General features: G+C 49.4%; 1 protein-coding gene across 4 annotated transcripts in view; it reads right to left on the bottom strand.

Annotated features, from left to right (window-relative positions):
- LOC115078133 (Fc receptor-like protein 3) overlaps positions 1 to 26,826 on the bottom strand; it is a 55,510-nt gene extending 28,684 nt beyond the window's left edge. Inside the window, exons 1-8 of one of the 4 annotated variants that reach the window (XM_029580806.1) lie at positions 26,750 to 26,826; positions 23,332 to 23,627; positions 17,677 to 17,697; positions 15,333 to 15,596; positions 14,303 to 14,569; positions 4,034 to 4,318; positions 2,824 to 3,108; positions 661 to 957 (exon numbers count right to left, since the gene is read on the bottom strand). In XM_029580806.1, coding sequence (XP_029436666.1) covers positions 661 to 957; positions 2,824 to 3,108; positions 4,034 to 4,318; positions 14,303 to 14,569; positions 15,333 to 15,596; positions 17,677 to 17,697; positions 23,332 to 23,425 — 1,513 coding nt within the window. In that variant the 5' untranslated portion in view covers positions 23,426 to 23,627; positions 26,750 to 26,826. Of the gene's footprint in view, positions 1 to 660; positions 958 to 2,823; positions 3,109 to 4,033; positions 4,319 to 14,302; positions 14,570 to 15,332; positions 15,597 to 17,676; positions 17,698 to 23,331; positions 23,823 to 26,749 lie in introns of those variants that run through there. The other 3 variants (XM_029580808.1, XM_029580805.1, XM_029580807.1) reach the window with 3 other exon arrangements.
- Between the last annotated feature and the right edge of the window lie 648 nt (positions 26,827 to 27,474).

The following is a 27,474-nucleotide window of genomic DNA, read 5'->3' as shown; positions in this document are numbered from 1 at the left end:
GGACAGCGGCCAGCCAGTGCCATTTTGATTCAGATGGCGCAGGGTCCGGAGCCCAGGAGGCATTCTGGGCCCCACTAAGCCACCAGGCTTTTAAAGGTCTGCCCGGGGCGGGTGGGATCCTAAGGCCAGGAAGGGGAGATTTGGAGCCCCGGGGGGTGGGGGGGTCCTTACAAGACCTTGTTGGGTGGGGGGCGGCGCTCGGGCCGCTATGGCCCTTTTAACACGATGGCGGCCCCCAGGCGAAGGGGCTGCCATTGCACGGCATTTGGGTCCTACTAACCTGGGGTATTTTTACCGCTGGGGAAAATGCCGTGTGGTTTCCCTAGGCTGTGGCACCCCCCGCAGCTTAGTCAAAGACCTCCTTAGTTTGTAAGCCCCTGGGGACAGGGAACTCATCTTGAGCTACTTCTGAAAAGCAATGAGCTAACTGCAGATAAATAAACAGCAACTGAGTGATTCGGGGAGGGAGGGGGTGGTCCTTGAGCGCCCTCCCCTCCACTGCCACAGGGAACCTTTCCCTCCGCTTCTCCCCCTCTGTAAATGTAATGGAAGGGTTGGCTCCCTGTCTAGGAATTGCCTTTCAAGGGCCCAGAGCGTTAATGATCATTTTAAAATTACAAATAAAAAGCCAGTTATCGATGCCGGGAGCCTGCTACTCACACTTCACAGATATCTGCAAGGAGTCACTCTCGATGGGAGGGGTTTGCTCGTCGTTGGAGGCCTTGCAGTAATATCGGCTCCCGCTGTGCTCCTCCGTCACCGCCACGACGAATTCCTCCCTCCGCGAGGACGATGACGCTGGTCTGTCCTCGCAGCCGCCAGGGTCCGCTCTGCACAAGGAGATGGTGACCGGCCCTGTCCCCCCGGCCACCGAGCAGGTCACTAGCAGACTTCCCCCTTCATTCACCAGGCCTCCGGCGGGCTGGGCCTCCAGGGAGATTCCAGAGACAGGAATTCCTGCGGGAGGGAAAGGACGTTCTCAGAGCACAGAGCAAAAGGGGCCCGAACGGCCTTGGACGCGTCTCTTCTGCCTGTAAGAGTTAGGTTTCAACATCAGGACAAAAGTCCAACCCCCCTCCCCCAACCCAAAAATAAGACATTTGTCCAATACCTCGTATGCACTGTTCCTCTGTGGAATTCATGACAGAGGCAGAGCCTTGAGCAGTCAGGAGCGGCAGAGCCGGAGGGGGGGGGGGGGGGGGGAGAGATGGCGAAGGGATGGGTGGGGTGAGAGACAGGGAGAGAAAAGAGAGGAGGAGGAGAAGAGAGAAGGGGGTGGAAGCCCAGGAGGAGGATAGAGAGGGGGATCATTGATGAGTAGCCAGAGTAAGGGATGAGGAGGAGGGGTCAATGGGAGGAGGGCAAGAAGATGGGGGTAGGAGTCGGGAGGGGGGGGGGGTCTTTGGTGGCCAACAGGCAGGCTCAACAGTCTACATCAGCACCGCATCTCTCCCAGGGCTGGGGCGTCCTCATACGCACAAACAAATCTGCGTCATAAGGCTTTGCGTGCTAGGATCGTGTCATGGACGTGTGTGGCAGGCGGTCCAAATGCATGAATCTTACAGTGTGGAGAGATTGGATGGTATCGTGGACAGAGAGAGCGAGAAAGAAGGGTCCCATGTTTCTAGATATGTTTATCCTGGCCAGGTCCTTGGTTGACTCGTATCTCATGATGCCTACGGTGCCCACTTACACTTACCGTAGCTCAACTCTAATAATACCTTGAGCATTATTTGGAAAGGTGGCCTAAACTTCCCAAAATTATTATTGTCATTATTCTTTCCTGGTGCTGAGGAGAAAGGGGGTTAAGTGTTAATGTGCGCCTGGCCCACCCCATTTCTCTGAATGTTAAGGCTCTTCCTGGACAATGCTGAAATCACTTTAACATTCAGGCAGAACGGCCGATGGTCAAGAGACCTGGATCTCCTGGCCGGAGGATTGTGATCAGTGAGGCCTTTTGTCTTCTGGCTACATAAAAACATGCCATACTGGGTCAGACCAAGGGTCCATCAAGCCCAGCATCCTGTTTCCAACAGTGGCCAATCCAGGCCATAAGAACCTGGCAAGTACCCAAAAACTAAGTCTATTCCATGTAACCATTGCTAATGGCAGTGGCTATTCTGTAAGTGAACTTAATAGCAGGTAATGAACTTCTCCTCCAAGAACCTATCCAATCCTTTTTTAAACACAGCTAGACCAACTGCACTAACCACATCCTCTGGCAACAAATTCCAGAGTTTAATTGTGCGTTGAGTGAAAAAGAACTTTCTCCGAATAGTTTTAAATGTGCCCCATGCTAACTTCATGGAGTGCCCCCTAGTCTTTCTATTATCCGAAAGAGTAAATAACCGATTCACATCTACTCGTTCTAGACCTCTCATGATTTTAAACATCTCTATCATATCCCCCCTCAGTCGTCTCTTCTTCAAGCTAAAAAGTCCTAACCTCTTTAGTCTTTCCTCATAGGGGAGCTGTTCCATTCCCTTTATCATTTTGGTTGCCCTTCTCTGTACCTTCTCCATCGCAATTATATCTTTTTTGAGATGTGGCGACCAGAATTGTACACAGTATTCAAGGTGCGGTCTCACCATGGAGCGATACAGAGGCATTGTGACATTTACCGTTTTATTCACCATTCCCTTTCTAATAATTCCCAACATCCCTTTTAGCTTTTGCCAGTGAGGGGCAATTCAAGGTTTAAAGGCGAGAGATTTGCACTTGGGTGTTGACTATTGCCTGGGGGTGGGGCGCCTGTGTTAGTTCTGGCACTGCGCCCGTACTGCATCCCGAGTGTAATGGCGAGTAAGCCTGCTGGATACTCACTCGCCACGTGCAGGCGGAGCTGGGGACTCTCCTTCCGGACGCTCTCCGTCACGGTCTCCGCCCGGCAGTGATACTCCCCTGAGTCCGCTAACTCCACTGCTCCGATGAGGTACTCGGGAGAATCGGTTTTGCCCAAAGACGTCCGTAGGCCCTTGTAAAAAGTGAAGCGGAGCTGCGGGTCCGGGGTCTGCACCATGAGCTCCGTTTTGCACGTCAGGGAGACGGGGGATCCCTCCACGGGAAACGTTGAAGGCTTCACCTCCAACAGCGGAAGCGTAAAGAGCTCTAGAAGATGAAGAAGAAAGACGGCATTGTCCTCGCTTAGGCTTGCCCCCCACCCCCAGTGAGTTTGGAAACCGCGACACGGCAGAAGGAGTCGGCTTCCGCGGTCATCATCCTCTGCATTCAAACCTGCATTAACTGGAGGGGAGTGGTAATGGTGGTGGTGGTTGGGGGCGGCCAAGACTGATTAAGGTGGGGAGGAATGGAGAGGGCTCAAGTCATTTACTCCAGCACATCGGCTTCTTCAAAATTGCCTATTTGTCCCCGCAGTGAGCAGAGGGCGTTTCCGGGGATGGGGGTCAGGGCGGGGGAGGGAGGGAGGGAAATAACGCACTTCTATAACGCGCGTCATTTCCAGCGGAAAACGCAGCAGAAAGAGAGAGAGAGAAGGCGAGGATCCTTGTGGGGCCTGTCCAAAGGCAAAGCAGGCACGGACTTTCTCTTTGAGAGCCGGGGCCCGGCCCGGGGATGGATGCATCGATGCGGGGGGACTTCTGAAACCTTCCCAAGTAAAGAGTCAAAAGCCAAGACGTGAAACAGCACCGGACATCACAGAAATAAAAGCTGAAGAGGCCATCAGGGCCACCCAAGGTGGGGGTGCAGGGAGGCTGCGCTATCACACGCAGGACCGTGAACGAGATGCGATGTGAGTGCTCCTAGCACCTCTGCTTCTCCTTATAAGCTCTTAAGTAAGAAAAAGCTGATGTATTTTGTGAGTATTCAGATCTAGGGCCTGAGGCATGCGGCCTGGTTACACATGGGCTCATCCGGAGCGCTGAGCAAGGGGATAATAAGGAAGGGACGACCCCTGACCTTGAAATCTCAGATTTTCCCTCAGGCCCGTGCCCTGGGACACCCGCATGTTCAGCAGTGGAGAGAGAGGGGTAAGATAGGTTCCCCTCCACCCCTTCCCCCCCCGGATACTCACGCTGCACATGGATCTTTAGCGGCGAGCTCCTCTTCTGCACCGTCAGCTTCTCGGTCTGCACCTGGCAGAAATAATCCCCCGAGTTGTCAAATTGCATCTCCTTGATGCTGTATTCGGGAGAATCGCTTCTCTCTACCAAAGCCCGCGGGCCTTTGTAAAAACTGTAGCGCAGTTTCGTGTCCCGCCTCTGGGGGGCGAGCTCCGCTTTACACTTCAGCGAGACCAGGGCTCCCTCCACAGCCCAGGCTGAAGGTTTGACCTCTAAAACCGGAGGCCCGAACAGCTCTGGAACAGCAAGGAAAGAGAAAAACCCACATTAATCGCCTCTCGCCACATGCTGAAAGACGGTTACCATAATAGAAACTGCAGCCATGGGCATTTGTAATTCTCTTGGTTGTACAACCACATGAAAAAAAAAAATATAGAGAGAGAGAACAACTGGCTTAACGCTTCACTTCGCACCTTGATTTAGGGAGACCATAAAAAGATTAATCCCTGATTCTGCCAGGCCACGTCTTTCCTTCTGATAGCACAAAGAGAATAATTAGTACCTTGCACTTGCAGCAGATAGAAAGAAAGGCAAAAGCACAGAAGAATAGGCTCACGCAAGCGAGGCAAACAAAATACACAGAGCTGCTCTTCTCCTATTACAAGATGGACAGAGAGATAAATCACCAATTTATATCTTATCTAAATATTCTGTGCTTTCCATACATGGGTGACAAGCTAGCAGGTTAGCCACGCCCATATGCAGTGACAGCACTACAGCGATCTGCAATTGATTGGGAATGGGTATAATCATCTCCGAATTAGTCAGTCTATAGTGCCATTCAGGGGTGCAGGCTTGCACAAGTTCAGCAGCCTTCCAGACCTTGAAGTATGACTGATCTGCTGCAGGGCTCCCAGGCCACAGGGATGCCGCAGGCTCTCCCCTCCGTCTGCAGGCAGCTTACCAGACACCTGCCTTCAGCCTCAACTCTCTCAGCAGACTGCAGAGGACGGACGAAGCTGAGGCTCGAGCAGACAGAAGAGGCGCTCTGCTCCCCAATTCAGCCTCTTCTTCCACTTGTTTCTCACCCCCTTTACCTCCTGTCCCAAAGGGGACAACCTAAGAACTGCCATATTGGGTCAGACCAAGGGTCCATTAAGCCCAGTATTGTGTTTTCAACAGTGGCCAAGCCAGATCATAGGTACCTGGCAGGATTCCATACAGCAGACAGATCCCATGCTGCTTACACCCAGGGATGAACAGTAACTTTCCCCAAGTCTACCTGGTTAATAACAGTTTATGGATTTTTCCTTCAGGAACTTGTCCAAAATGTTTTTAAACCAGCTATGCTAATTGCTTTTACCATATCGTCTGGTATTGAATTCCAGAACTTAATTGTGCGTTGAGTGAAAAAATAATTTTCTCTGATTTGTTTTAAATGTGCTACTTACTAACTTCATGGAATATCCCCTACTCTTTTTTTTTTTAAAGAGTAAACAACTGATTTCCATTTACCCGTTCCATTCCACATGATTGTATAGACCTCTATCATATACATCTCAGCCTTCTCTTCTCCAAGCTGAAAATCCCTAATTCTTTAGCATTTCCTCACAGGGGAGCTGTTCCATCCCCTTTATCATTTTGGTTGGCCTTCTTTGCACTTTCTCCTGTGCATCTTTTTTGAGATGCGGTGACCAGAATTGCATACAGTGTTCAAGATGCAGTCTCACCATGGAGGCATTATCAACATCTGTAATTCTCTTGGCTGTATAACCACATCTTCCGTTTTATTCACCATTCCCTGCCTAATAATTCCTAACATTCAGGCCGATACAGTAAACCACGCGGGAGAGCGGGCGAGAGCCTGCTCTCCCAACGCGTGCATAGGCCACTCTCCTGTGCGTGCGATTCAGTAACTTAATTTATTTAAATTAGGGCCCGCGGTAAAAAGAGGCGCTAGGGACACTAGTGCGTCCCTAGCACCTCTTTTTTGACGGAAGCGGCAGCTGTCAGCGAGTTTGACAGCCAATGCTCAATTTTGCCGGCGTTGGTTCTCAAACCCGCTGACAGCCACGGATTTGGAAACCGGACGCTGGCAAAATTGAGCGTCTGGTTTTCAACCCGCGAGCCGCGGGCCCATTTAAAACATTTTTTTTTTAATTTTTAATTTTTTTTTAACTTTTGGGGCCTCCGACTTAATATCACCATGATATTAAGTCGGAGGGTGCACAGAAAAGCAGTTTTTACTGCTTTTCTGTGCACTTCCCCGGCGCCGTCAGAAATTAATGCCTACCTTTGGTTAAGCACTAATTTCTTTACGTAAAATGTGTGGCTTGGCTGCACATTTTATTTACTGTATCACGCAGGAATGACTAATAGGGCCATCAACATGCATTTGCATGTTGCGGGCGCTATTAGTCTCGGGAGGGTTGGACGCGAGTTTTCGACGAGCTATTACCCCTTACTGAATAAGGGGTAAAGCTAGCGCACTGAACTGTATCGGCCTGATTGTTTGCTTTTTTGACTGTCGCAGCCACTGAGCTGACTATTTCAATGTATTGTCCACTATGATGCCTAGATTTTTCTCCTGGGTGGTAGCTCCTAATATGGAACCTAACATCATGTAACTATAGCAAGGGTTATTTTTCCCTATATGCATCACTGAGAAATTACTACTTACTTGATAATTTACTTTTTCTTAATCTAGACAGACAGATTCGGGACCAGTGGGTTATGCAACTCTACCAGCAGATGGAGACAGAGCAAACTGACGTGATAGTATATATAGTGACATCAGCCTGCCAGTATTCTCTTCAAAAACAACTGTGGACAGATTAGCAAAACTTGATTAATAACAGACAACCATTTCAGTACTCAACCAACAGGAAACTGAACTCAGGCAAATAATGTATGAACACTAATCTAGGGACTGGATGAACATTTACCAGTAACTCCTGGAACACGTAGCCATGCAGGAGGACCATAAAACAATCATTCAGCAGCCAAGTCGGGAATCTGAATCCATCTGTCTAGATTAAGGAAAAGGAAATTATCAGATAAGTAGTAATTTCTCATTTCCTAGCATCTAGACAGATGGATTCAGGACCAGTGGGATGTCTCCAAGCTACTCCCAAACAGGGCAGGAGGCTGACCATGGCCCAGTCAAAACCGCACATGCAAGGGCTGTGTCCTCCCGGGCCTGCATATCCAGATTATAATACCTGGAAAAGGTGCATAAGGAGGACCATGTCTTAGCTTGGCAAATGTCGATAGAAGACAACAATCTAACCTCTGCCCGTAATACTGTCTGAGCCCTAGTGGAATGAGCCCTAACCTGAATAGGCAATGGCTTTTCAGCAGCCACATATACGGTCATGACTACTTCCTTAATCTATTCGGCTTGCCCGGCTCGCCCTGTTTACCTCCACCCTGAAGGACAAACAGATGATCCGTCTTTCAGAAAGGTTTAGAAACCTCCAGATACTGCACAGCATGTCTCTTGACGTCCAAGGGATGAAACAGGTGTTATTCCTCCACATCACTTTCCTTATCTCCTGAAGATGCACTTCTGCCCATTCCATAAGTTGGTCTATTTCCTGCAACACCTGCTGGCTCTTGGTTCCTCCCTGCCAATTGATGGAAGCCACCGCAGTTGCATTGTCCAACATTACTTGGACTGTTCGATCCTGCATCCTGCTGCTGAACTGTAAGCACGCCAACTGGACCACCCGAGCTTTCAGCCGATTGAGGTTCCAGAGAGAATCTTCTGTATTCCAGCGCCCTTGTTCCTGACAGTGAGCTCTCCAACTCTGGAGGTTGCATCTGTCATGAGTACCAACCAGTCCGGCGATGTCAGGGAAACTCCCTTTCTCAGATGATCCGCTTGCAACCACCACTGGAGGTGAGAGCAGACTTCCATCGGCAGGTGGAGCCGAATCGAATAATCCCGAGACTGCGGGTTCCAATGAGACAGCAGGGAGTGCTGAAGAGGACACATATGTGCCCTCTCCCACGGCACTACTTCTAGGTTTGCCGCCATCAAATCAAGTACCTGTAGATAAGACCACACTGTTCACCAAAAGACGCACCAGTGTCATCGACTTCTGAATACGTACTTCTGGCAGAAAACGTTGCCCTGCCTCGTGTCAAACCGAACACCCAGGTATTCCATCGACCGAGATGGCTGAAGACTGCTCTTGGCTAGGTTCACCCACCCAACCGAACTCCTGCAACAGGGAGATCACTTTGCGGGTCACCAGGTGGCTCTCTTTCAGAGATTTGGCCCGAATCAGCAAGTCATCCAAATACGGGTGCACTAGGATCTCATCTTTTCTCAACTCTGCCGCCACCACCACTGTAACCTCGGAAAAAGTTCGGGGAGTGGTGGCCAGACCAAAAGGCAGTGCCTGAAACTGATAATGGCACCCCAACACCGCGAAACACCACCCCAACACTGCAAAACGTCAGCCGAGCGCACCGTTAGCCCCCATTTGGCTGCACGTTTTTGACACGCTATTATAACCCCTATACTGTAAGGGGTAATAGCGCGTGGAAAACGCGCGGCCAAGCCCCCCGAAACTAATAGCGCCCGCAACATGCAAATGCACGTTGATGAGCCTATTGGTTATCCTCGCGGGATACTGAAAGTACTGGGCAAGTACAAAAAAGCAGAAAAAACTGCTTTTCTGTACACCCTCCGACTTAATATTAAGTCGGAGGCCCCAAAAATTAAAAAAAAAAAAAAAATCTGCCCACTGCCCGTGGGTTGGAAAACAGATGCACAATTTTGCCGGCGTCCGTTTTCCGAACCCGTGGCTGTCAGCGGGTTCGACAACTGACGCCGGTAAAGTTAAGGGTCGGCTGTCGGACCCGCTGACAGCCGCCGCTTCCACCAATGAGGAGGTGCTAGGGACGTGCTAGTGTCCCTAGCACCTCCTTATTAGCGCCAGCGCTAATTTAAATAAAGAATCGCACGCCCAGGAGCGTGGCCTGAGCGCGCGTTGGGAGAGCGGGCGCTCGCCTCGGAGCGCCGGCTCTCCCGCGGTTTGTTTGTTTTTTAAATCGGCCTGAATGGTTGACCCCCCTTGAGATCCAAGATGGGACGAAAGGAGCCTTCCTTCTTGGGCACAATGAAATAAATGGAATATCGACCCCTATTTTATTGAGATTATAGATACTGGAACCACAGCCCTCAGACTGAGGAGACTTGACAGTGTACCCGCCACCGCCTGCTTCTTCAATGGGGAGTGGCAGGGAGACACCAGGAAACACGTCCCGAGGAACCCTGCGAAACCCCAGCGCACGTCCTTCTCATATCACCTGCAGGACCCACCGATCTAATGTGATCAAAGAGAGAGAGACGTCCCCCTATCTCCTGTTCCCGGGGGGTGGGTCGGCAAACCTTCGTTGTGAGGCTCTGCTACCCGAGCCCACGCCTCGCTTGGGCTGTCTGGGCCGAAAGCACTGAGTCCTGCCGAAAGGCCGAGTCCTCTGAAAGGTCGTCCCCTCTATAGGGACGAAACCGCTTGGAACCCCTGAGATGACCCCCCCCCCCCCCCCACCTCGCCAGCAACCGGTTTTTATCCTCCGGCAACCGAGGAACTGGGGATTCGCCCCCACTTACTGGCCAGTCTCTCCAACTCGCTCCCAAACAAGAGCGAGCCTTTAAATGGCAATTTGGTAAGATTGGCTTTGGAGGTCGCACGGGCTGAGCAATTTCCCAGCCATAACGGACTCTTGGCCGCTATTACCGAAGGCACCCCCTCTGGCTGAGGTGTGGGCCAAATCTCAGCCTGCATCTGCCGAAAAGGCAACTGCTGGCTCCATCGCTGCCCTGGAATTCACTCCAGAGTCATCGACCTCCTGAGAGAGAAGTAAACCAAGAGCAAGCCAGCTGGGAACCACAGAAAGCTACCTGCAATGTCATTGCCACTGCTTCGAAGGCTTGCTTAAGGATGGCCTCAGTCCTCCTATCGGGCGCATCCTTCAAGGCCGCTCCTCCTGCCACGGGAATAGGCCATCCACTTAGAGACGGCACAGACGAGCGCGTCCACTTTTGGAAAACACAGAAGCGCTCTCACCACTGGATCCAGGAGGTATAGGCCTTCCAAAGCTTGGCCCCTTTTGAAATTTGCCTCCGGGGTGTCCCACTCAAGATGAATCAGTTCTCGAATGGCCTCCATGACAGAGGATAAAAACAAAAGGCTTTACACAAGGAAACCAAAATGAGATTTGTCTTTGGCTCAGACCTGGAATCTGCCCCAGCGACTCCCAGCATCTTCAATGTCTGGGAAATCAGAACTGGTAACTCATCTCTATGAAGGAACCGCCACATAGTCCTATACGGTTCCAGGCCCGGAGGAATTTCTCCGTCCTCCAGGGAGTCAGGATCGGCCTCATCATCAGCGCCATCCGGATTCCTATCAGGAGGACTCGCAACTAACCGAGGTGTGCTTCGGCGTTTAAACCTAGGAGGATCTGACCTGACAGGATTGGACGGGGCAGAGGACTGCGCCTGAAGAACAGGATTCCAAATCCTTGAAAAATTTCTACCCAAGGAAAGGCAGAAGGATCCAAAGGCACCTGTGTGGGGCCCACTGAGCTGCCGTGCCCTGCTGAGGAACCAGTCCCGTTCCAAGGTCAGGCGTCCCTCCTGACGTGTCCTTAACCAGGGCCATCATCAGGCTGGGAAGAACCAGGCTTGGTAAAATCAGAGGAAGATAATTCTCCCTGAGCCTCTAAGCGCCGACGTTTTTAGCTACCGGCGCCATTGGTTCATCGGTTCGCTTAACAGGCGACTGAAGACGCGCATCCAGCAGGGTTCACACTGAAAAGATGCAGGCGCTCAAACTTTATGCGCACAAAAGTTAGGCGTCCCAAATCCATGAGCTGGAACACCAAGCACCAAACCTGGGCGCACAGCAACCAATACGTGGACAGAATGTGCGCACAGGCAGCGCGCCCAAAGGCAACTGGGCACACAATTCGGACACGCAGCCGGACGCACTTGTGCGCGCTGACGGGTCCTGTAGGGGGCAGACGAACACACAGGAAAAAAGCGTGCGAAAACGCCACCGCGGCCTACCACATGGCACCCAGAAAGAAGCCTAACAGTGGGCCTATCCCCACCTGAGCTGCTCACCTTGCCAGGCTGCCCAGTTTCCTTAACCCCCACGGGAGCGGGAATGAACATAAGAACATAAGAAAATGCCATACTGGGTCAGACCAAGGGTCCATCAAGCCCAGCATCCTGTTTCCAACAGAGGCCAATCCAGGCCATAAGAACCTGGCAAGTACCCAAAAACTAAGTCTATTCCATGTAACCATTGCTAATGGCAGTGGCTATTCTCTAAGTGAACTTAATAGCAGGTAATGGACTTCTCCTCCAAGAACTTATCCAATCCTTTTTAAACACAGCTATACTAACTGCACTAACCACATCCTCTGGCAACAAATTCCAGAGTTTAATTGTGCGTTGAGTAAAAAAGAACTTTCTCCGATTAGTTTTAAATGTGCCCCATGCTAACTTCATGGAGTGCCCCCCTAGTCTTTCTACTATCCGAAAGAGTAAATAACCGATTCACATCTACCCGTTCTAGACCTCTCATGATTTTAAACACCTCTATCATATCCCCCCTCAGTCGTCTCTTCTCCAAGCTGAAAAGTCCCAACCTCTTTAGGGGGAGTTGTTCCATTCCCCTTATCTTTAGGGGAGCTGTTCCATTCCCCTTATCATTTTGGTCGCCCTTCTCTGTACCTTCTCCATCGCAATTATATCTTTTTTGAGATGCGGCGACCAGAATTGTACACAGTATTCAAGGTGCGGTCTCACCATGGAGCGATACAGAGGCATTATGACATTTTCCGTTTTATTCACCATTCCCTTTCTAATAATTCCCAACATTCTGTTTGCTTTTTTGACTGCCGCAGCACACTGCACCGACGATTTCAATGTGTTATCCACTATGACACCTAGATCTCTTTCTTGGGTTGTAGCACCTAATATGGAACCCAACATTGTGTAATTATAGCATGGGTTATTTTTCCCTATATGCATCACCTTGCACTTATCCACATTAAATTTCATCTGCCATTTGGATGCCCAATTTTCCAGCCTCACAAGGTCTTCCTGCAATTTATCACAATCTGCTTGTGATTTAACTACTCTGCACAATTTTGTGTCATCTGCAAATTTGATTATCTCACTCGTCGTATTTCTTTCCAGATCATTTATAAATATATTGAACAGTAAGGGTCCCAATACAGATCCCTGAGGCACTCCACTGTCCACTCCCTTCCACTGAGAAAATTGCCCATTTAATCCTACTCTCTGTTTCCTGTCTTTTAGCCAGTTTGCAATCCATGAAAGGACATCGCCACCTATCCCATGATTTTTTACTTTTCCTAGAAGCCTCTCATGAGGAACTTTGTCAAACGCCTTCTGAAAATCCAAATATACTATATCTACCGGTTCACCTTTATCCACATGTTTATTAACTCCTTCAAAAAAGTGAAGCAGATTTGTGAGGCTGGGATGACGCACCGAGCACGGAGACCAGAGGAAGTCCTACACAATCCCTCTACTCTGTCTCTGACTTTTTTTTTTTAAACTTACCTGAGCTCAGCCTTTTGCGGCTAAGTACACAGACAGTCTCTGGCTGTGGGGGGAGAGGGCATATACCGTCACCACTGTGCTCAGCTTCCTGCACCCGCTGCCTTTCAGCTGCTTAATTCAGCTAAGTCCAAGGTGGCTGAAGAACCAGCTACTGGACCAAAGCATGCATCTAAAGGACCACAGAAATCACCTCAGAAATTTTCAACCAGAGGAGGCACCATTAGGTATCACCGCAGGACAGCGAGGCAACTCCAATCTCCAATTAATTCTCCACTAAACCTTGAAGCAATCCCCAGTAGGGAAATGCACATCCACCATCTGCTGGAGACGGAGAATACTGGCAGGCTGATGTCACTGCAAGACTATATATATACTGTGATGTCAGTTTGCTCCGTCTCTATCTGCTGGTAGAGGTGCATAACCCACTGTTCCTGAATCCATCTGTCTAGATGCTAGAAAACTTGCACTTGCCAGGTTCTTATGGCCTGGATTGGCCACTGTTGGAAACAGGATACTGGGCTTGATGGACCCTTGGTCTGACCCAGTATGGCATGTTCTTATGTCCACATTAAATTTCATCTGTCATTTGGATGCTAAATCTTCCAGTCTCGCAAAGACCTCCTTCAGTTTACCACTACCTGCTTGTGATTTAACGGCTCTGAATAATTTTATGTTATCTGCAAATCTGATCACCTCACTCGTCGTACCCTTTTCCAGATCATTTATAAATATATTAAAAAGCACAGGTCCAAATACAGATCCCTGAGGCACTCCACTGTTTACCTCTCTCCACTGAGAAAACTGACCATTTAATCCTATTCTCTGTTTTCTGACTTTTAACCAGTTTGCAATCCACAAAAGGGCATCTCCTCCTATCCCTTCCCTCCTTATAATCAAGAACTCTTGATCCTGACACTCTCACCCTACATTTAGTGCCTACCTTTGCCTGTGTATTTGGCCTCTCTCTAACCTCCCCTTAGCTGAACAACTACCTAGCATATAATCTGCTACACTGCACACAACCATGACAGTTTACTCTTATCCAGTTATGTCCCTGTGTGGTCAAACACTCCTGTAATGATTGCACATCGTGTTGCAACTGTAATTCCAATTAAATTTGATCTTAATCCGCCTTGAGACTCCTTCTGGAAAAAGGCAGAATACCAAATGTTTATAAATAAAGAAGGCATATGAGATAAAATAAATATACACAAGTAAAACTATATTCAATACCAATAAAAGCTTAATAACCAATCGATTATAAATCACATAAAACACTCTAACAGCATTGAACATGTCCGACTCGCTGCAACCGAAAACCTAAACTCAGCCATAAAAGTTAAAGGGATGCAAGTCTGGACAGCTTTCCGAAATAATGACAAATCGGATAAGCAAACGTCTCTTGATGAGGCACTGCACAAAGGGGCAACGACTAAGGAAGCCCGTTTGCATGATATAGATTGATGCCTGAAGGACGGCATCTTGAGAGGCTCTTAAAGCTCTCCCAGGGACATCACAACCCTGTTTCTGTAAGGTGACCATGTAACCAGAAAACAAATACCCGTCTCACTGGGTTCTTAAGCAGGGCGCAGAACGACTGCCTGAGATAGAGGATGTGCATTACCGGTGTAAGTTATCCGACGAAACAGAAGCATTAAAGCCTTACCTCTTACAAAAAGGTGCAGCTCGTCTGACTGATGATTAGGTGGGATTACAGCACTTATTTTCATTTCACATGTATATTTGCCGCTGTCACCAGCCGCCGTCACTTGTGGAATGGACAAAATCTGCTGATGGCGGGAGCCCTCAATCCTTTTGCCATTCTTGTAAAATCTAACATTGGACACAGAGTATGTCGGCCAGCCAAGGCACCTGAGAGACAGCGAGTCCCCTTCAAACACCTCCGAATATGGGGCCTGAAGAATCACCCAGTCTGTAAGAGAAGGGAGAGTGAGGAAGGAGACGGCAGCACTGAGACAGGTTACCTGGGGCAGCTGCTAGGTGACTGCTTTGTTACCTCCTGGCTTTCTAAAGCATTTCCTCTATCTCGTTCCATGAACTTTGTGATTGCCAAGGTCCCCTGAGTTGTAGAAAGGACGGGAAGCTGGCAGTGCTAAGGAAGTGGGTGGCCTTTGCTCTTCTGCCACCAAGGTCGGAGGGGAATTGTATTTCTTTTACCTGGACTGAGCCTCCTGTGGCCTGCGGCTTAGTCCCCACCCCCCCTCCTCCTGAGTGAGGAATGGGTCAGTTGTGAACGAATGGGCCTGGGTTACTCCCTCCTCAGCATCAAGGTCCACGGGGGCCGCATTGCGCCATCGCTGCCATCGCGTACAGGCTTGCGCTCCAGGAGCTGCCTTCAGTTTCCGGGGAGTCTCGGCTCTACACTAAGTCCGGACATTTTCCTCCCCACATCATTCGCCCTCCTCGACTTCTGCAGGGTGCAACCTCCTGGCTGACTGAGGGTGTCCCTGGTAATTCTTTTTTTTTTTTGTCTTTTTTATTGTACTTTCGGCCCAGCATTTCTCTCCTGCCCCTTTGGGCCTGCAGCTCAATCAGAACCAGCATCTACTGGTTCTCCCTCCCACTTCCGTGGCCACTGCAGTGATGGTCCTGAAACCAGGAGCCGAGATCGCAGCTCCCTCTGGGTCCCGGCCAGTAGGCCTTACAATCCTTTGTGTTCATCTGGCTTTACTTACCATAAGAAACTGTCAAGAGAAGAGGATCACTACGGTCGGAGTTGGGCACCTCACAACTGTAAGCTCCGCTGTGACTTCTCTTTGCTTCTTGCAAATGATACTTGTTTTTCCCTCTCTGCGTGGCGAGTCTCATAGAGCCTCTGTACCAGGTATACATCGCTTCAGCAGGATCTGGTACATCACATGTCAGGGTTACTGAGTCCCCTTCAAAGATAGTGCTCCATGGTGAATCAAGAGACAGAACCGCCTTGTTCTGTGAAGCCACTGCGATGGAAACAAACCAGCATTAAATCATTCACTAAAATCCAAGAGGCATGAACTTAAGCCAACAAAGCAGCCTAATTAAAAAAACCAAACAAACAAAAAAACAAACCCCACCACCTCCGTGAAAACGTCCCACAGCTGGGACGTCTCATCGTTCAACATCTCTGTGAGTCATCCTGCAGAAGGAAAGGTTCTCTCCACTTTGCGCGGGATCTGCAAAAAAACAAACCTGCAACAGAGTGGACAGTCCCGAGGGAGCAGCCAAACGAGAAGGGGTCCAGGAAAGCCTGAGGAATGGCCACATGCAAAAAAAAAGCACGGAGTCATGCCTTCGAGGTCCAGAAAACCCAAGGAAGTGGCACAGTGAGGCTAGGCAGCTCCGGGCCTCGGGGCACGCCTGGCCAGTCAGGTTTTCAGGATCTCCACAACAAACATCGCCTCGTTAACCAACTTTCTCCCAGTTCTGAATGTATTCGAAGATAAGTTGAATTTTCACTTGCAGTTCAAAATTTGACAACAAATAGTTCTCAACAGACAGACCGATGATTACAAAACTTTAACGCTGAAGTGTAATTCGCACTCTTTATATGTGGGGGGGTCAGCATTACCAGTGCAATATAATGGTCTTGCCTTTGACCTTCAATCTTTAACTTTTAAGTAATTTGTGGCATCACAACAGAGTGAGTCTTCTCGTCTGGACTCTTCCGCCAGGGACTTGCCTAAACTCTTTTTACAGCCTGCAATGCTACAGCAGAGGTGCTTACCTGTGACTGCGCCTCTCTGAGCACGCCCAGCGCCCCATTACCGTGCGTCCACGTCTGGGTCCCCTTCAGTCTTGTATCTTTCCACATACAGTGAGAAGCCGGCTCCAAGGGGTTTCAGGAGGACGGACATCGTGCTGTCCTCGGAGAACCCCTGTTACAGGTAAGCGGCTCTGCTTTCTCCCAGGACAAGCAGGCTGGGAGTCCGCACGTGCGGGGAAACCCCTAGCTACAGACTGCCCCAAACGAAAAAAAAGGGGGAACAGCAGGTGCCAACGGGCACAACAAATATTTTTGTTGGCAATGAGCCTTCTCTATGAGGGGCAGCCTGAAAGAAAAACCGTGCACCCTAGGAGGGATGTACAGAGGCAATACCCCCTCCTTTTTCCTGCTGGTTCTGCCTCTCTCCATGCAGCCCAGGATCCCTCTGGCCTTGGCCACCACCTTGTCTCTTTGCTTTGCTTTGCCACCTTCAGATCATCAGGTGCTATCACCCTGAAGTCTTTCTCCCGGTCCCTGCACATCAGTCTCTTCCCCCTCATGTAAAGCTCCAAAAATATTTCAAAGAATTTAAGAAAGCACTAAAAACGTGGCTTTTTGTACAAGCATTCCAAGTAGAAGTTAGCCAGTAAGTCTCAATGTCTACATATTTTGATGCTTTCTTTTAATTATTTTATGTTAATGGGCATGTTTTAATGTGATTATTTAATTTTAAGTTTATCATTTTATGTCATGATTTGTTTTTTTATATTAAGTTAAGAATGATTCTGATGTATAGTTACTTGTCTGGTTTAAAATTTTTATTGTATTTTATGACTTTTAGTTACGAAACATTGTAAACTGCTGTGAAGGTAAATATCAACATTGGTATAGAAAATTAAGTAAATAAATAAATAAATAAATACTGCATCCTAAATCAGGGCTTTCCAAACCTGTTGGGTTTTCAGGATATGCACCACGAATATGCATGAGATAAATTTGCATAGACTGTCTTCATATGCAAATGTATCTTATGCATATTCATGCTGGATTTCCTGAAAAAAACCCCCAACTGGCATTTAATCCCAGTTGCCAAACCTTGGATCACTCAAGTTTTCTTAGCTCTACTCCTTCAGGCGTGCTCACTCAGTTGCAGACCTTAGCGTCATCCACAAAGAGAAACTTTTCCTTCCAACCCCTGGACAGTATCACTTACCAACAAGGACAGAACTTCACAATCTGGGTAAACAAGCGTGGGGGTAGCTTGCTTATTACAGCAGTTACTACCCTAAACCAATTAAACCTGATACATCACCCTTGAGAAGAGGGAAGTCACTCACCTGCTGGTCCAGTGACAGCAACTGTAAAAAGTAAAACAGGAAACAGGTCAGGGGTTCAAATTATCAACTTCACTGAAACACAATCCCCAGGGCTACCAATCGGGCCGATACAGGACAGGGCGCTCCGTCTGAGCGCACTGTTAACTTTCTATTGGATGCGTGTTTTTGACGCGCTAGCGTTACCCCTTATTCAGTAAGGGGCCGAAAACGCGTGTCCAAACCCCCGAACCTAATAGCGCCCGCAACATGCAAATGCATGTTGATGGCCCTATTAGGTATTCCCGCACGATTCAGAAAACAAAATGTGCAGTCAAGCCGCACATTTTGCTTTCAGAAATTAGCGCCTACCCAAAGGTAGGCGCTAATTTCTTCGGGCACCGGGAAAGTGCGATATTAAGTCAGAGGTCCCGAAAGTTACCAAAAGTAAAAAAAAATAAATAAATAAATTTGAAGTTGGCACGTGGCTCGTGGGTCGAAAACCGGACGCTCAATTTTGCCGGCGTCCGGTTTCCGAACCCGTGGCTGTCAGCAGGCTCGAGAACTGACGCCGGCAAAATTGAGCGTCGGCTGTCAAACCCGCTGACAGCTGCCGCTCCGGTCCTGTTTTTACCGCCGGGCCTAATTTGCATAGTGAATCGCGCGCACAGGAGAGCGGGTGTTCGTCCGCTCTCCTGTGGACTTTACTGTATCGGCCCGTATATTAATTTTTCATTTAAATTCTGCCTTTCGGGACACTTTAGTGCAGATGGCATTCAGGTACTGGAGGTACTTCCCTATCCCCAGAGGGCTCTCAATGTAAGACAGTAACTCTCAAACTTTTGCGACACGGTTTTATAATTGCATGCACTTCTGTGTGCGTGTTGTAAAATACACTGGGCGTGCGCCAAGGTGCGCCCAATTTTAAATGGGTGCATGCCTAGCCACATAAATTGGGTTTCTACTGCGTCCACCCCATTGCCAGTATCACCAGTTCATCCACCAGTTTGTCCAGTTATGAGCTTAGGTCCTGCAAATCCCCCCTTGTTTAATAGCCTGCACTCCCCGCAGTTACCCCAGATCCTTTAAGCACCGCCGAAGCAGCACCTCCTCCATGGCAGAAGTAAGTGCACACGGCGGGGGACATGGGCATGACCCGCCCCTTTCTGAAGCTCTGTGAGATGCACGCGCACCTCTGAGTTCTGGGAGCGGGTAAGTCCGATTTGCGCGCGTATCCCCCCGACTGATGCACATGCCGTGCTTTTAAAATCCTCCTTGAAGTTCAGGCCTGAGGAAATGGAAGGTGATGGGACTTGTTCCAGGAGTGTCAGTGGGATTTTAACCCCCGCATGCCTGACCATGGCTTGCTGCTCTAACCACTAGGCTACTCCAGTCAGACGGGATAAGTGAGTCGGTCCTGGTTTTGTCTCCCTGCGGTTCTGACTTCCCAAAGAAAAGCAGGACAAGTCCCTAGTTAACAGACCCACCAGGGCTCAACACCTTGCCACAATGCACACTCCCTCTCCAAAGCTGTCCAAACTTAAATCCAGCAGGGTACGTGCCCTCTCCCTAGCCGGACCCGCCCTCTGGAACAGAATGCCTCCCGATCCTGTCAAAAAAGATTCAAACAGAACCTCAAGACCTGGCTCTTTAAACAGGCCTTCACCTAATCCCCCCTCATAATTTCTTTATCACCACCTTTCCGCTCCTTTGAAATATCATTAAATTATCCAGCATGTTCCAGCCAGTTCCCCGCAGCCAACTCCCGTCCACCCTGCTCTTCTTAGCCAAATCTATATTCCCAGCTACCATTCATTTTCAACTATTATTAACTGTTCCAGGTGTATTTCTTTGCACTTTGCCCCCTTCTCCCTGTTAAAGCACAATTTCCTGTGTCATTTGTTACAATCATTCATTGTTACCTATTATTAACTTACACGTTACAATTTGTTCACTGTAAAGCTCATCGTGTTACTTATTCCAATTATTCATGATTACCTTTTATTACTTACACTTTGTAACTTGTTCGCTATAAAGCCTGTTGTGTTACTTGTTCAAACTATTCATTGTTACCTATTATTAACTTACATGTTACAATTTGTTCACTGTAAAGCTCATCGTGTTACTTATTCCAATTATTCATGATTACCTTTCATTAACTTACATTTTGTAACCTGTTCGTTATAAAGCCTGTTGTGTTACTTGTTCAAACTATTCATTGTTACCTTTATTAACGTACACATTGTAACTTGTTCTCTGTAAAGCTTGTTGCTATTTTTAGTTATCTGTGAACTGAGATGATGTTCCCAACGTATCCGGTATATAAAAACACTTAAATAAATAAAATAAATAAATAGTTACAATGGGGGAGGGGGGAGATTAAATCAGGCCTGGCTCAGCCTGGAGCCATCTGTTAACCCCGGTTCTATGTCTGACAGTGACTCACACTAACAAGTGTGCTTGAGGCTCACTTAGTTCCCTTTTCTTATGTATCCAAACTGCTCAAGCATTACTAAAGTGCCTGAAAAAACCATATTAAAATAGCCCTTAACTGAAGTAGAGAGTAAGGAAGAACCCAGCCGGTGCAGCATTAAATACCTGCTCCCTCCCACGTGAGGCGAGTGTGACACACGTGTGACACCTGAAAACCCTTAAGAAGGACATTCATGAAAGGAAAGGTGGAGAAGTGTTCATTGTCCCATAAATTAGAGAGACTGCTCTCTTACAGACAGACAGACAGCCTCAGGACATTCCCATGGGCTAAGGAGCCTCCAACCCTGTCGGTCAATTTCTCCCCGGTGCATTAAGTCAGGCAGGAATTCCCAATCAAGGAAGGGAGCAGCGGGTTAGTGCGGTCCGGATCCGAGCGAGACCCCCATCAGTTAAAGTCAGCGTGATGGGGGCTGCAGTCACAGGACACGCGAGTCCAAAGCAGCGAGCACAGGCGTGAGAGCAGGCAACGGTCATCTCCTGCCTCATTCAATCTGGGCTCTGTGGTCTTCGACTGCTACCCGGAGTCAAGTCACAAAGCCTCCAAAGAGAGGAGACCGCAGTACTGCTGTCCCGGGCGAGCTCTCATGCGTGTAAGATCCGTCCACATGCACGCTAGCCACGTGCAAGTGTGCACATGTGTATTTGTCTATTTAAAGGAATACAGAAATATACACGTGTGTATGTGTGTGCAAGAGTGTGCCTGAGCGTGTGCATGTATGATAGACAGTGGCGTAGCCATGGGTGGGCCTGGGTGGGCAGGTGCCCACCCAACTTAGACCCAGGCCCACCCAACTAGCACCGGAACTGCAAGGCTGTCGCGGGATCCCATCCCCGCAACAGCGAACAAGAGAACCCACACCTCGCGCGCCATCACGGCACACGTGGGGAAGCGCTGCTGCGGCCGTATGGCCAACCGGTCTTCCTGTTGAGGGGGGGGGGGGAGCGGAAGCGCCACGCGCAGCTTCCGCTTTCTCCCCCAAAGCAGGAAGATCAGCTGCCTCTTCTGCTGCCACCGGCCTCCTGCTATCTTCGGACCAAACGGCCCGCCGAACTTCCTGTTTGGGGGCGCGGAAGCGCCGCGCACAGCTTCCGCTTCCTCCCCCCCAATGCAGGAAGATCAGCTGCTTCTCCTGCTGCCACCTGTTCTCCTGCTATCTTCGGACCAAACGGCCCGCCGAACTTCCTGTTTGGGGGAGCGGAAGCGCCGCGCACAGCTTCCACTTTCTCCCCCAGAGCAGGAAGATCAGCTGCCTCTCCTGCTGCCACCGGACTCCTGCTATCTTCGGGCGTCGGGCCGTACTGCCCGCCGATCTTTCTGCTTGGGGGGAGGGAGGAAGCGGACGTTGTGCGCTGCGCTTCCGCTCCCCCCCCCCGACAGGAAGTTCGGCCCGACGCCCGAAGATAGCAGGAGGCCGGTGGCAGCAGGAGAGGCAGCTGATCTTCCTGCTCTGGGGGAGAAAGCGGAAGCTGTGCACGTGCTTGAATGTGTATGTGTGGATGAGAATGGGAGTGTGTGTGGGTGAAAACTGGAGCCTGGGTGTGTATGTGGGTGAGAATGGAAGCTTGAATATGTGGGTGAATGGGAGCTCGAATGTGTGTATGTGTGGTTGAGAATGAGAGCCTGAGTTTGTGAGTGGGTGAGAATGGGAGCTTGAATGTGTGTATATATGGGTGAGAATGAGAGCCTGGGTTTGTGTGGGTGGGTGAGAATGGAAGCTTGAATATGTGGATAAGAATGGGTGCTTGAATGTGTGTATGTGTGGTTGAGAATGAGAGCCTGAGTTTGTGGGTGGGTGAGAATGGGAGCTTGAATGTGTGTATATATGGGTGAGAATGGGAGCCTGGGTTTGTGTGTGTGGGTGAGAATGGAAGCTTGAATATGTGGGTGAGAATGGGAGCTTGAATGTGTGTATATATGGGTGAGAATGAGAGCCTGGGTTTGAGTGGGTGGGTGAGAATGGAAGCTTGAATATGTGGATAAGAATGGGTGCTTGAATGTGTGTATGTGTGGGTGAGAATAGGACCTTAAATGTGTATATGTATGGATGAGAATGGGAGCTTGAATATGTGTGGGTGAGACTGGGAGCATGGGTTTGTGGGTGAGAATGGGAATCTGGGTTTATGTGTGTGGGTGAGAATGGGTGCCTGGATGTGTGTCTGTGTGTGCATAAGAATATAAGCCTGGGGAGGGGTGAGAAAGTGAGAACTTGTATGTGTGTCTGCAGAGAATGTGAGCTTGGGGGGGGGGGGAGAGCATATGAGAGTGAGAGCTTGAGTGTGTGAGAGGGAGTCTGTGAGAGAAAGTGTGTGTGTGTGTGTGTGTGTGTGTGGAAGGGAAGAAGACAGTAATAGAAGAAAGACACTGAAAAGGAATTAGGAAATGAGCTATAAGGGAAAAAATGGGAAAAAGAGACCAGGACCAACTGATTAGAAAAATACAAAGATCAGACAACAAAGGTAAAAATATATATCTATATTTTGAGATGTTAGCAATTTAAATATAAGCAACACAACCGCTCTCTCAAAATTTATGGACAGGTAGGAGCCGTGTATAAAATCGTAATAATAAGAAGGCTAAAGTACCACAAATCACCGTGAATTATGTTTGTATCATTAAGTAAACCTCATACTTAGGCGTAGATGTGAATGCTATGCTGCATAATTTGGCATTATTTATCAGTAAAAAAACAACTAGTAGACCTGCATGCCTACAGCCCACCCATGTTAACCTTGTGCCCACCCAAAAAATCAATTCTGGCTACGCCACTGGTGATAGAGTGCCTGGGACAGAACCTGCCAAGAATGTGTACCCAAGAGTGAGTGTGAGTCTCTGAATGTGAGTCAGTGTGACAGGGAGACTGAGTGGCTGCCTCAAAGTGACCGTATTGTGAATGTGAATCAGTGTGACAGCGAGTGTCAGTGGCTGTCTCTGAGTGACTGTGATATGAATGTGAGAAAGTGTCAGTGGCTGTCTCTGAGTGACCGCACTGTAAATGTGAGTCAGTGTGACAGTGAGTGTGTTTGTTGTCTGAGTGACTGTGATGTGAACTTGAGAGAGTGTCAGAGGCTGTCTCTGAGTGACCACAGCATGAATATAACAGTGAGGTGAGCTGGACAAGCCCTTGGGGCAGCGTCCCCCTATCTACCTTGCAGGAGAGATACTAAAGGGAGCAGAGAAATACTCACAGAGGCAGAGCAGACCTGCCCAGGCTGTCATCGCTCCTCCGATCACTGAGCAGAACACGTCCTGTTGCAGAAATGATCGAGATTCATTTAGCATTCAGGAAATAAACAGAAGCACAACATCAGCTGGGCTCAGCCCTCGCTCCCTGGAGGATTTGGCTTCTGAGTTTCTTCTGTCTCCTCAGCCTTCTCCCTTCCATGGTGACTCCTCTCTGTTCCTCGGAGATAAGTCAGATTACCATTGTATTCAAGCGAAAAACCACTGAATCCGGGGGTTACCCGACTTTGAAGCTCACTTCCTAAAGGAGAAGAAATAAAACTTTTAAGACAGAGCTCCATTTATGATCAGGCTCAGCACATCTGCCAGAGACTGGGAGGAACCCCATCCAAGTAAGCAGAGGCTGGTGAAGGTCGACTGCTTTTTCTGACAAGCCAGTGACCTCAGAGCTCTATTTGGGGAAGCCTGGGAACTGCCTCTCTGCCCGCTCCGAGGGAACTCCTGCACCATCTCAGGGGACTCTTCCTAGGGCACTTGCAGATCCTGGCTTGCAGCTCAGAATTTGCTTAGATCATTCATTTTCCAGCAAAAGGTAATCATGCACAGCCTCTTTCCTTAGTCCCCCCCCCCTTCTCCAGCTCTCATCAGGGAGCCATCACCCGCAGCCTCTCAGCAGGACCACACTGGTGACTTCTGTTTTCCTCTCATTTCTTAGATCTTAATAGCTTATTCTTAAAGAACAATTGTGTAGGAAGACTTTTCTCTAGGCGACTCGGTTTTGGCATCCTGCCAGGATCAATTTTCTCCCGAATCCTTTTTATTGTAGATGTCCAACCCCAGTGTAAGGAATATTGAATACTCCTTGTCCGGAACCACTTATTTACGGGGTCCCAAAAAAGAATGCAGTCAGGATGTATAAAACAAGAATTTATTTATAAAGGATTGAACTGACTCACACACACAAGCATCATATTACAAAGCAATGTAATAGACTAAATGCCTCACTAGCAGTACTTGTTTCAAGACCTTACTGTCCGATTTCCTCAAGCCGAGAAGCGGGGGCTGACATCAGGAGCGGTCTACTGCAGGGAACTCCCAGCACGCGTCCATGCTATAGGTTCTGCTTCTGACTTTGCCCAGGCCTCTCTCTATATTTAAACAAGAGTGTTTGCGAAGAGGCTCCTGATTACCAATCCCCAGGGGAGTAATAGCATTGTTACTGGAAGTAGCAGGATTGCACAAGGAGGCCACCCTTGTCAAACTGTCACTGCCCAGCACTCAGCCTTCCTGGACATTGCTAGAATTTTCCCTTCACCCTGTCACAATTGATTTTTGGGATCTAAACAGGACCGACGACATTCAGCTGCTTTGTTCATTTGGCAGGATGAGGGAGGATGCCGTGCAGAAGGTTAATACCTCTCTAAGTGAAATGACATAGAGGCCAGCTGTAGATTGGCAGCTGGAAGCTCCATGTGGCTGGGCTGGCCTGGAGGGGAAGTAAGGAAGTGCTCGCCCCTCCCCCCTGGCAGTCCATTGGCTGGCTGTGAAATGTCTGACCAATGGGCTGCAGGGAGACCAGAGAGTAGAGGCAGGTAGGGCAGAGGGGCCAACTGAGATGTAGCGGGGAGGGGGAGGGCTGCTGATAGAGGGACTAGGAAAGGTAAAGAGGGACAGAGGAGCTAGAAGTAGACACGGGCTGTGAGGTCAGAGAGGGGGCAGAAGCCGAGAGAAGGGAAAAAGGAATGCAAGCTGGGAGAGAGGACGTGGACTGTGAAAAGGAGCAGGGGTGAGCGGTTGGTTGAAGGGAACTTAACTGAGAGAGGTGGAGGTGACTGGAAAAAGAGCTGTGGGTTCAGAGAGGAAGGGGGCTGATAGGGGAGGTAAATGAAGAGAAGGGTTGTAAGAAGAGAGGGGGATCATGATCGAGGGAGGAGGTGAGGGGAGGGATGCAAGTGGAGGTGAGAGAAGATAATGAGATAAAGATAAAGATTCAAACTACAGACACAAAGGTTGGAAAATTGTTCATTCAAAGTTTGCTGAAGATTTCTGTGCTAGCTGGGCAGCTCATATTTGCCAGCGAGCACAGGGTAAATAAGGTATTTTACTGAAAGGGAGGGAGGAGGTTGTGGAGGCGGCGATATCATGGGCTCCAAATCTCTTTTATAAATCAGCAGCTCCAGTCGTGTGAGGGACTATGGTCAGGGTTTGATGTGAAGGGGAATTTAGGTGAACACCGTTCCCCTTCTTCACAAAAACAAGTAAAGCGTTCCCCTCTAATATCCCGCGAGGCAGCAGTAATCGCTGGGGGTTTCCAAATTCAGGACAGGAAGCAGGGCAGGCTGGGGAGCTGCAGGTGGTGGAGGGCTCTGTGTGGACCCTGCCGGCGCGGGACCGGCTCCGGCCTGGAATCTCTGAGTGCCGGAGGAAGAGCCGCAGAGCACGGGGAGGCAGGAGCAGTCCCAGAAAAGAAAAACGGTGCCTGGGCTCAGGGAAGGGATCCAAGCCTGGGGAGCAGGGGGGAATTACTAAGAGAGAGGTGAGCTGAAGGGAAGCCTGACATGCTGCTGAGGGATGGGTGAGCCAAGCCTTCAGAGGAGGAGAGCTGCCTGTGGAGGGGCGAGTAGGAACCTGATGGGAAGAGGAACTGGGAGGGGAAATGGGGAGCAGAGCAGGCTAAGCAGATGCAGGGAGTGGAGCTGGCAAAGGGGCATTAGAAAATTCAAAATATGCCCCTGCTGGAGGGGGAGAAAACAGTGCAGATGGAGTAAGGCGAGGAGGGGGAATGGAGGAAAAGATGGGAAGAGATTAGGAGAATGAGAGAAAGTAGGGCTGAGAAACAGAAATGATGGTGACAGGTGGGGGAAGAGACTGGTGTGTGGATGGGCTTTTGGGGGTGGAGGGCGATGGAGCAGGAGAGAGGTGGGGATGAGTTGGGGTTGGGGGAGAATGGCTGGTGGGAATGGCTTCTCTAGTTTTGTTTTGGCCTGGCCAAAACAAAACAAAACTTCCCCATGTCCTCACCACCTGCTCCTCTGAACCCGCTGTGCTCTATTTTATTTTATTTTTTTTATTTTTTTGCTGGGGCGCTGTAATTTGTGTTGAGTTCAGCACTCCCCCCCCCCCCCCCCCCCCCCCCCAAGCATTTTTAAAAGTTGGCTCCTATAGTGAAACATCCTCTTGGCTTAAACATAAACTCAAACCTAATCCTGCGTAAAGCATGGAAGGAAGGAGGTTTCTGGCGCTGGGTACAGAACTCCCTCCCTCCTTCCTGCCAAGTAGCCAGGCAGACTTCGCAGTCCTCTGGGCTCAGGGATGGGTCTTACCCAATCACGACCTGAAGGGCACACGGCTGCTCTGGCCTCGGGCCAGCTCACAGAAAGCCCGGCCTCCGTTCAGACCTGGGCTAGGATGGACGACGCTCACCTCTAGACCTTTACAGGCAACTGCGCCACTCCTGCTCCCCTGAGCTCTGCAGCCTGGTGCTTAACGCTCGGCAGCTGGGCGCCGGATGTGCCTGGCACACATGAGCGATCAGGACTCTTGTTTCCTTTCTGTACTTTCATCCTCGATGCCAATTACAGATTCATTTTAGAAAGAAAACAGCAAATCTGGCCAAGGGATGGGGCAGGCTCCTGTAGAATGCGCGTCTTAGCTGTTAAATCTTTTGGCACGCAACCACTAGTCAGATGTTTGAATGTCTTAATACATTAAAAGCCAATAATATCCACCAAAGTGTTTTATAAGAGGGGGGGGGGGGGGGTTCCTTCATTTAGACAAACAGTGCCAGCCAATGGGATCCTGGTAGCATCAGCTGATGTTAGGTTCCTGCACGAAAGATCACCACCCTCACTGAGACCTTGATCCGAGTCCTCCTATTCTATCGCTGAAGGCCAAAGACCTCTCCGTTAACGCTGGCACTAATTCTAGCCTTCCAGAGACATCGTTACAACCCTCCCCACTTTAAAATGTATTAAAACTAAGAGGGAAGTGAAAGGAGCGGCAAGATTTTGCTGATTGTGTTTTCCTCCCTGCAGCAAAAGGGTTAACTCCAGAAGTGAGTGTGGCCTGGCAGTGGAGTCCAATTCCTGGTTCCCCTCTCGGCAGACGTTCTGTGTAAGGGCAACCTGGAAAGCCTGGCTCGGAGCCTT

The sequence above is a fragment of the Rhinatrema bivittatum genome, chromosome 16 (genome assembly GCF_901001135.1).
Source record: "Rhinatrema bivittatum chromosome 16, aRhiBiv1.1, whole genome shotgun sequence".
In the NCBI taxonomy this organism is placed as follows: Eukaryota; Metazoa; Chordata; class Amphibia; order Gymnophiona; family Rhinatrematidae; genus Rhinatrema; species Rhinatrema bivittatum.
The sequence above is the reverse complement of the archived record's forward strand: the minus strand, read 5'-3'. Positions and strand labels throughout refer to the sequence as shown.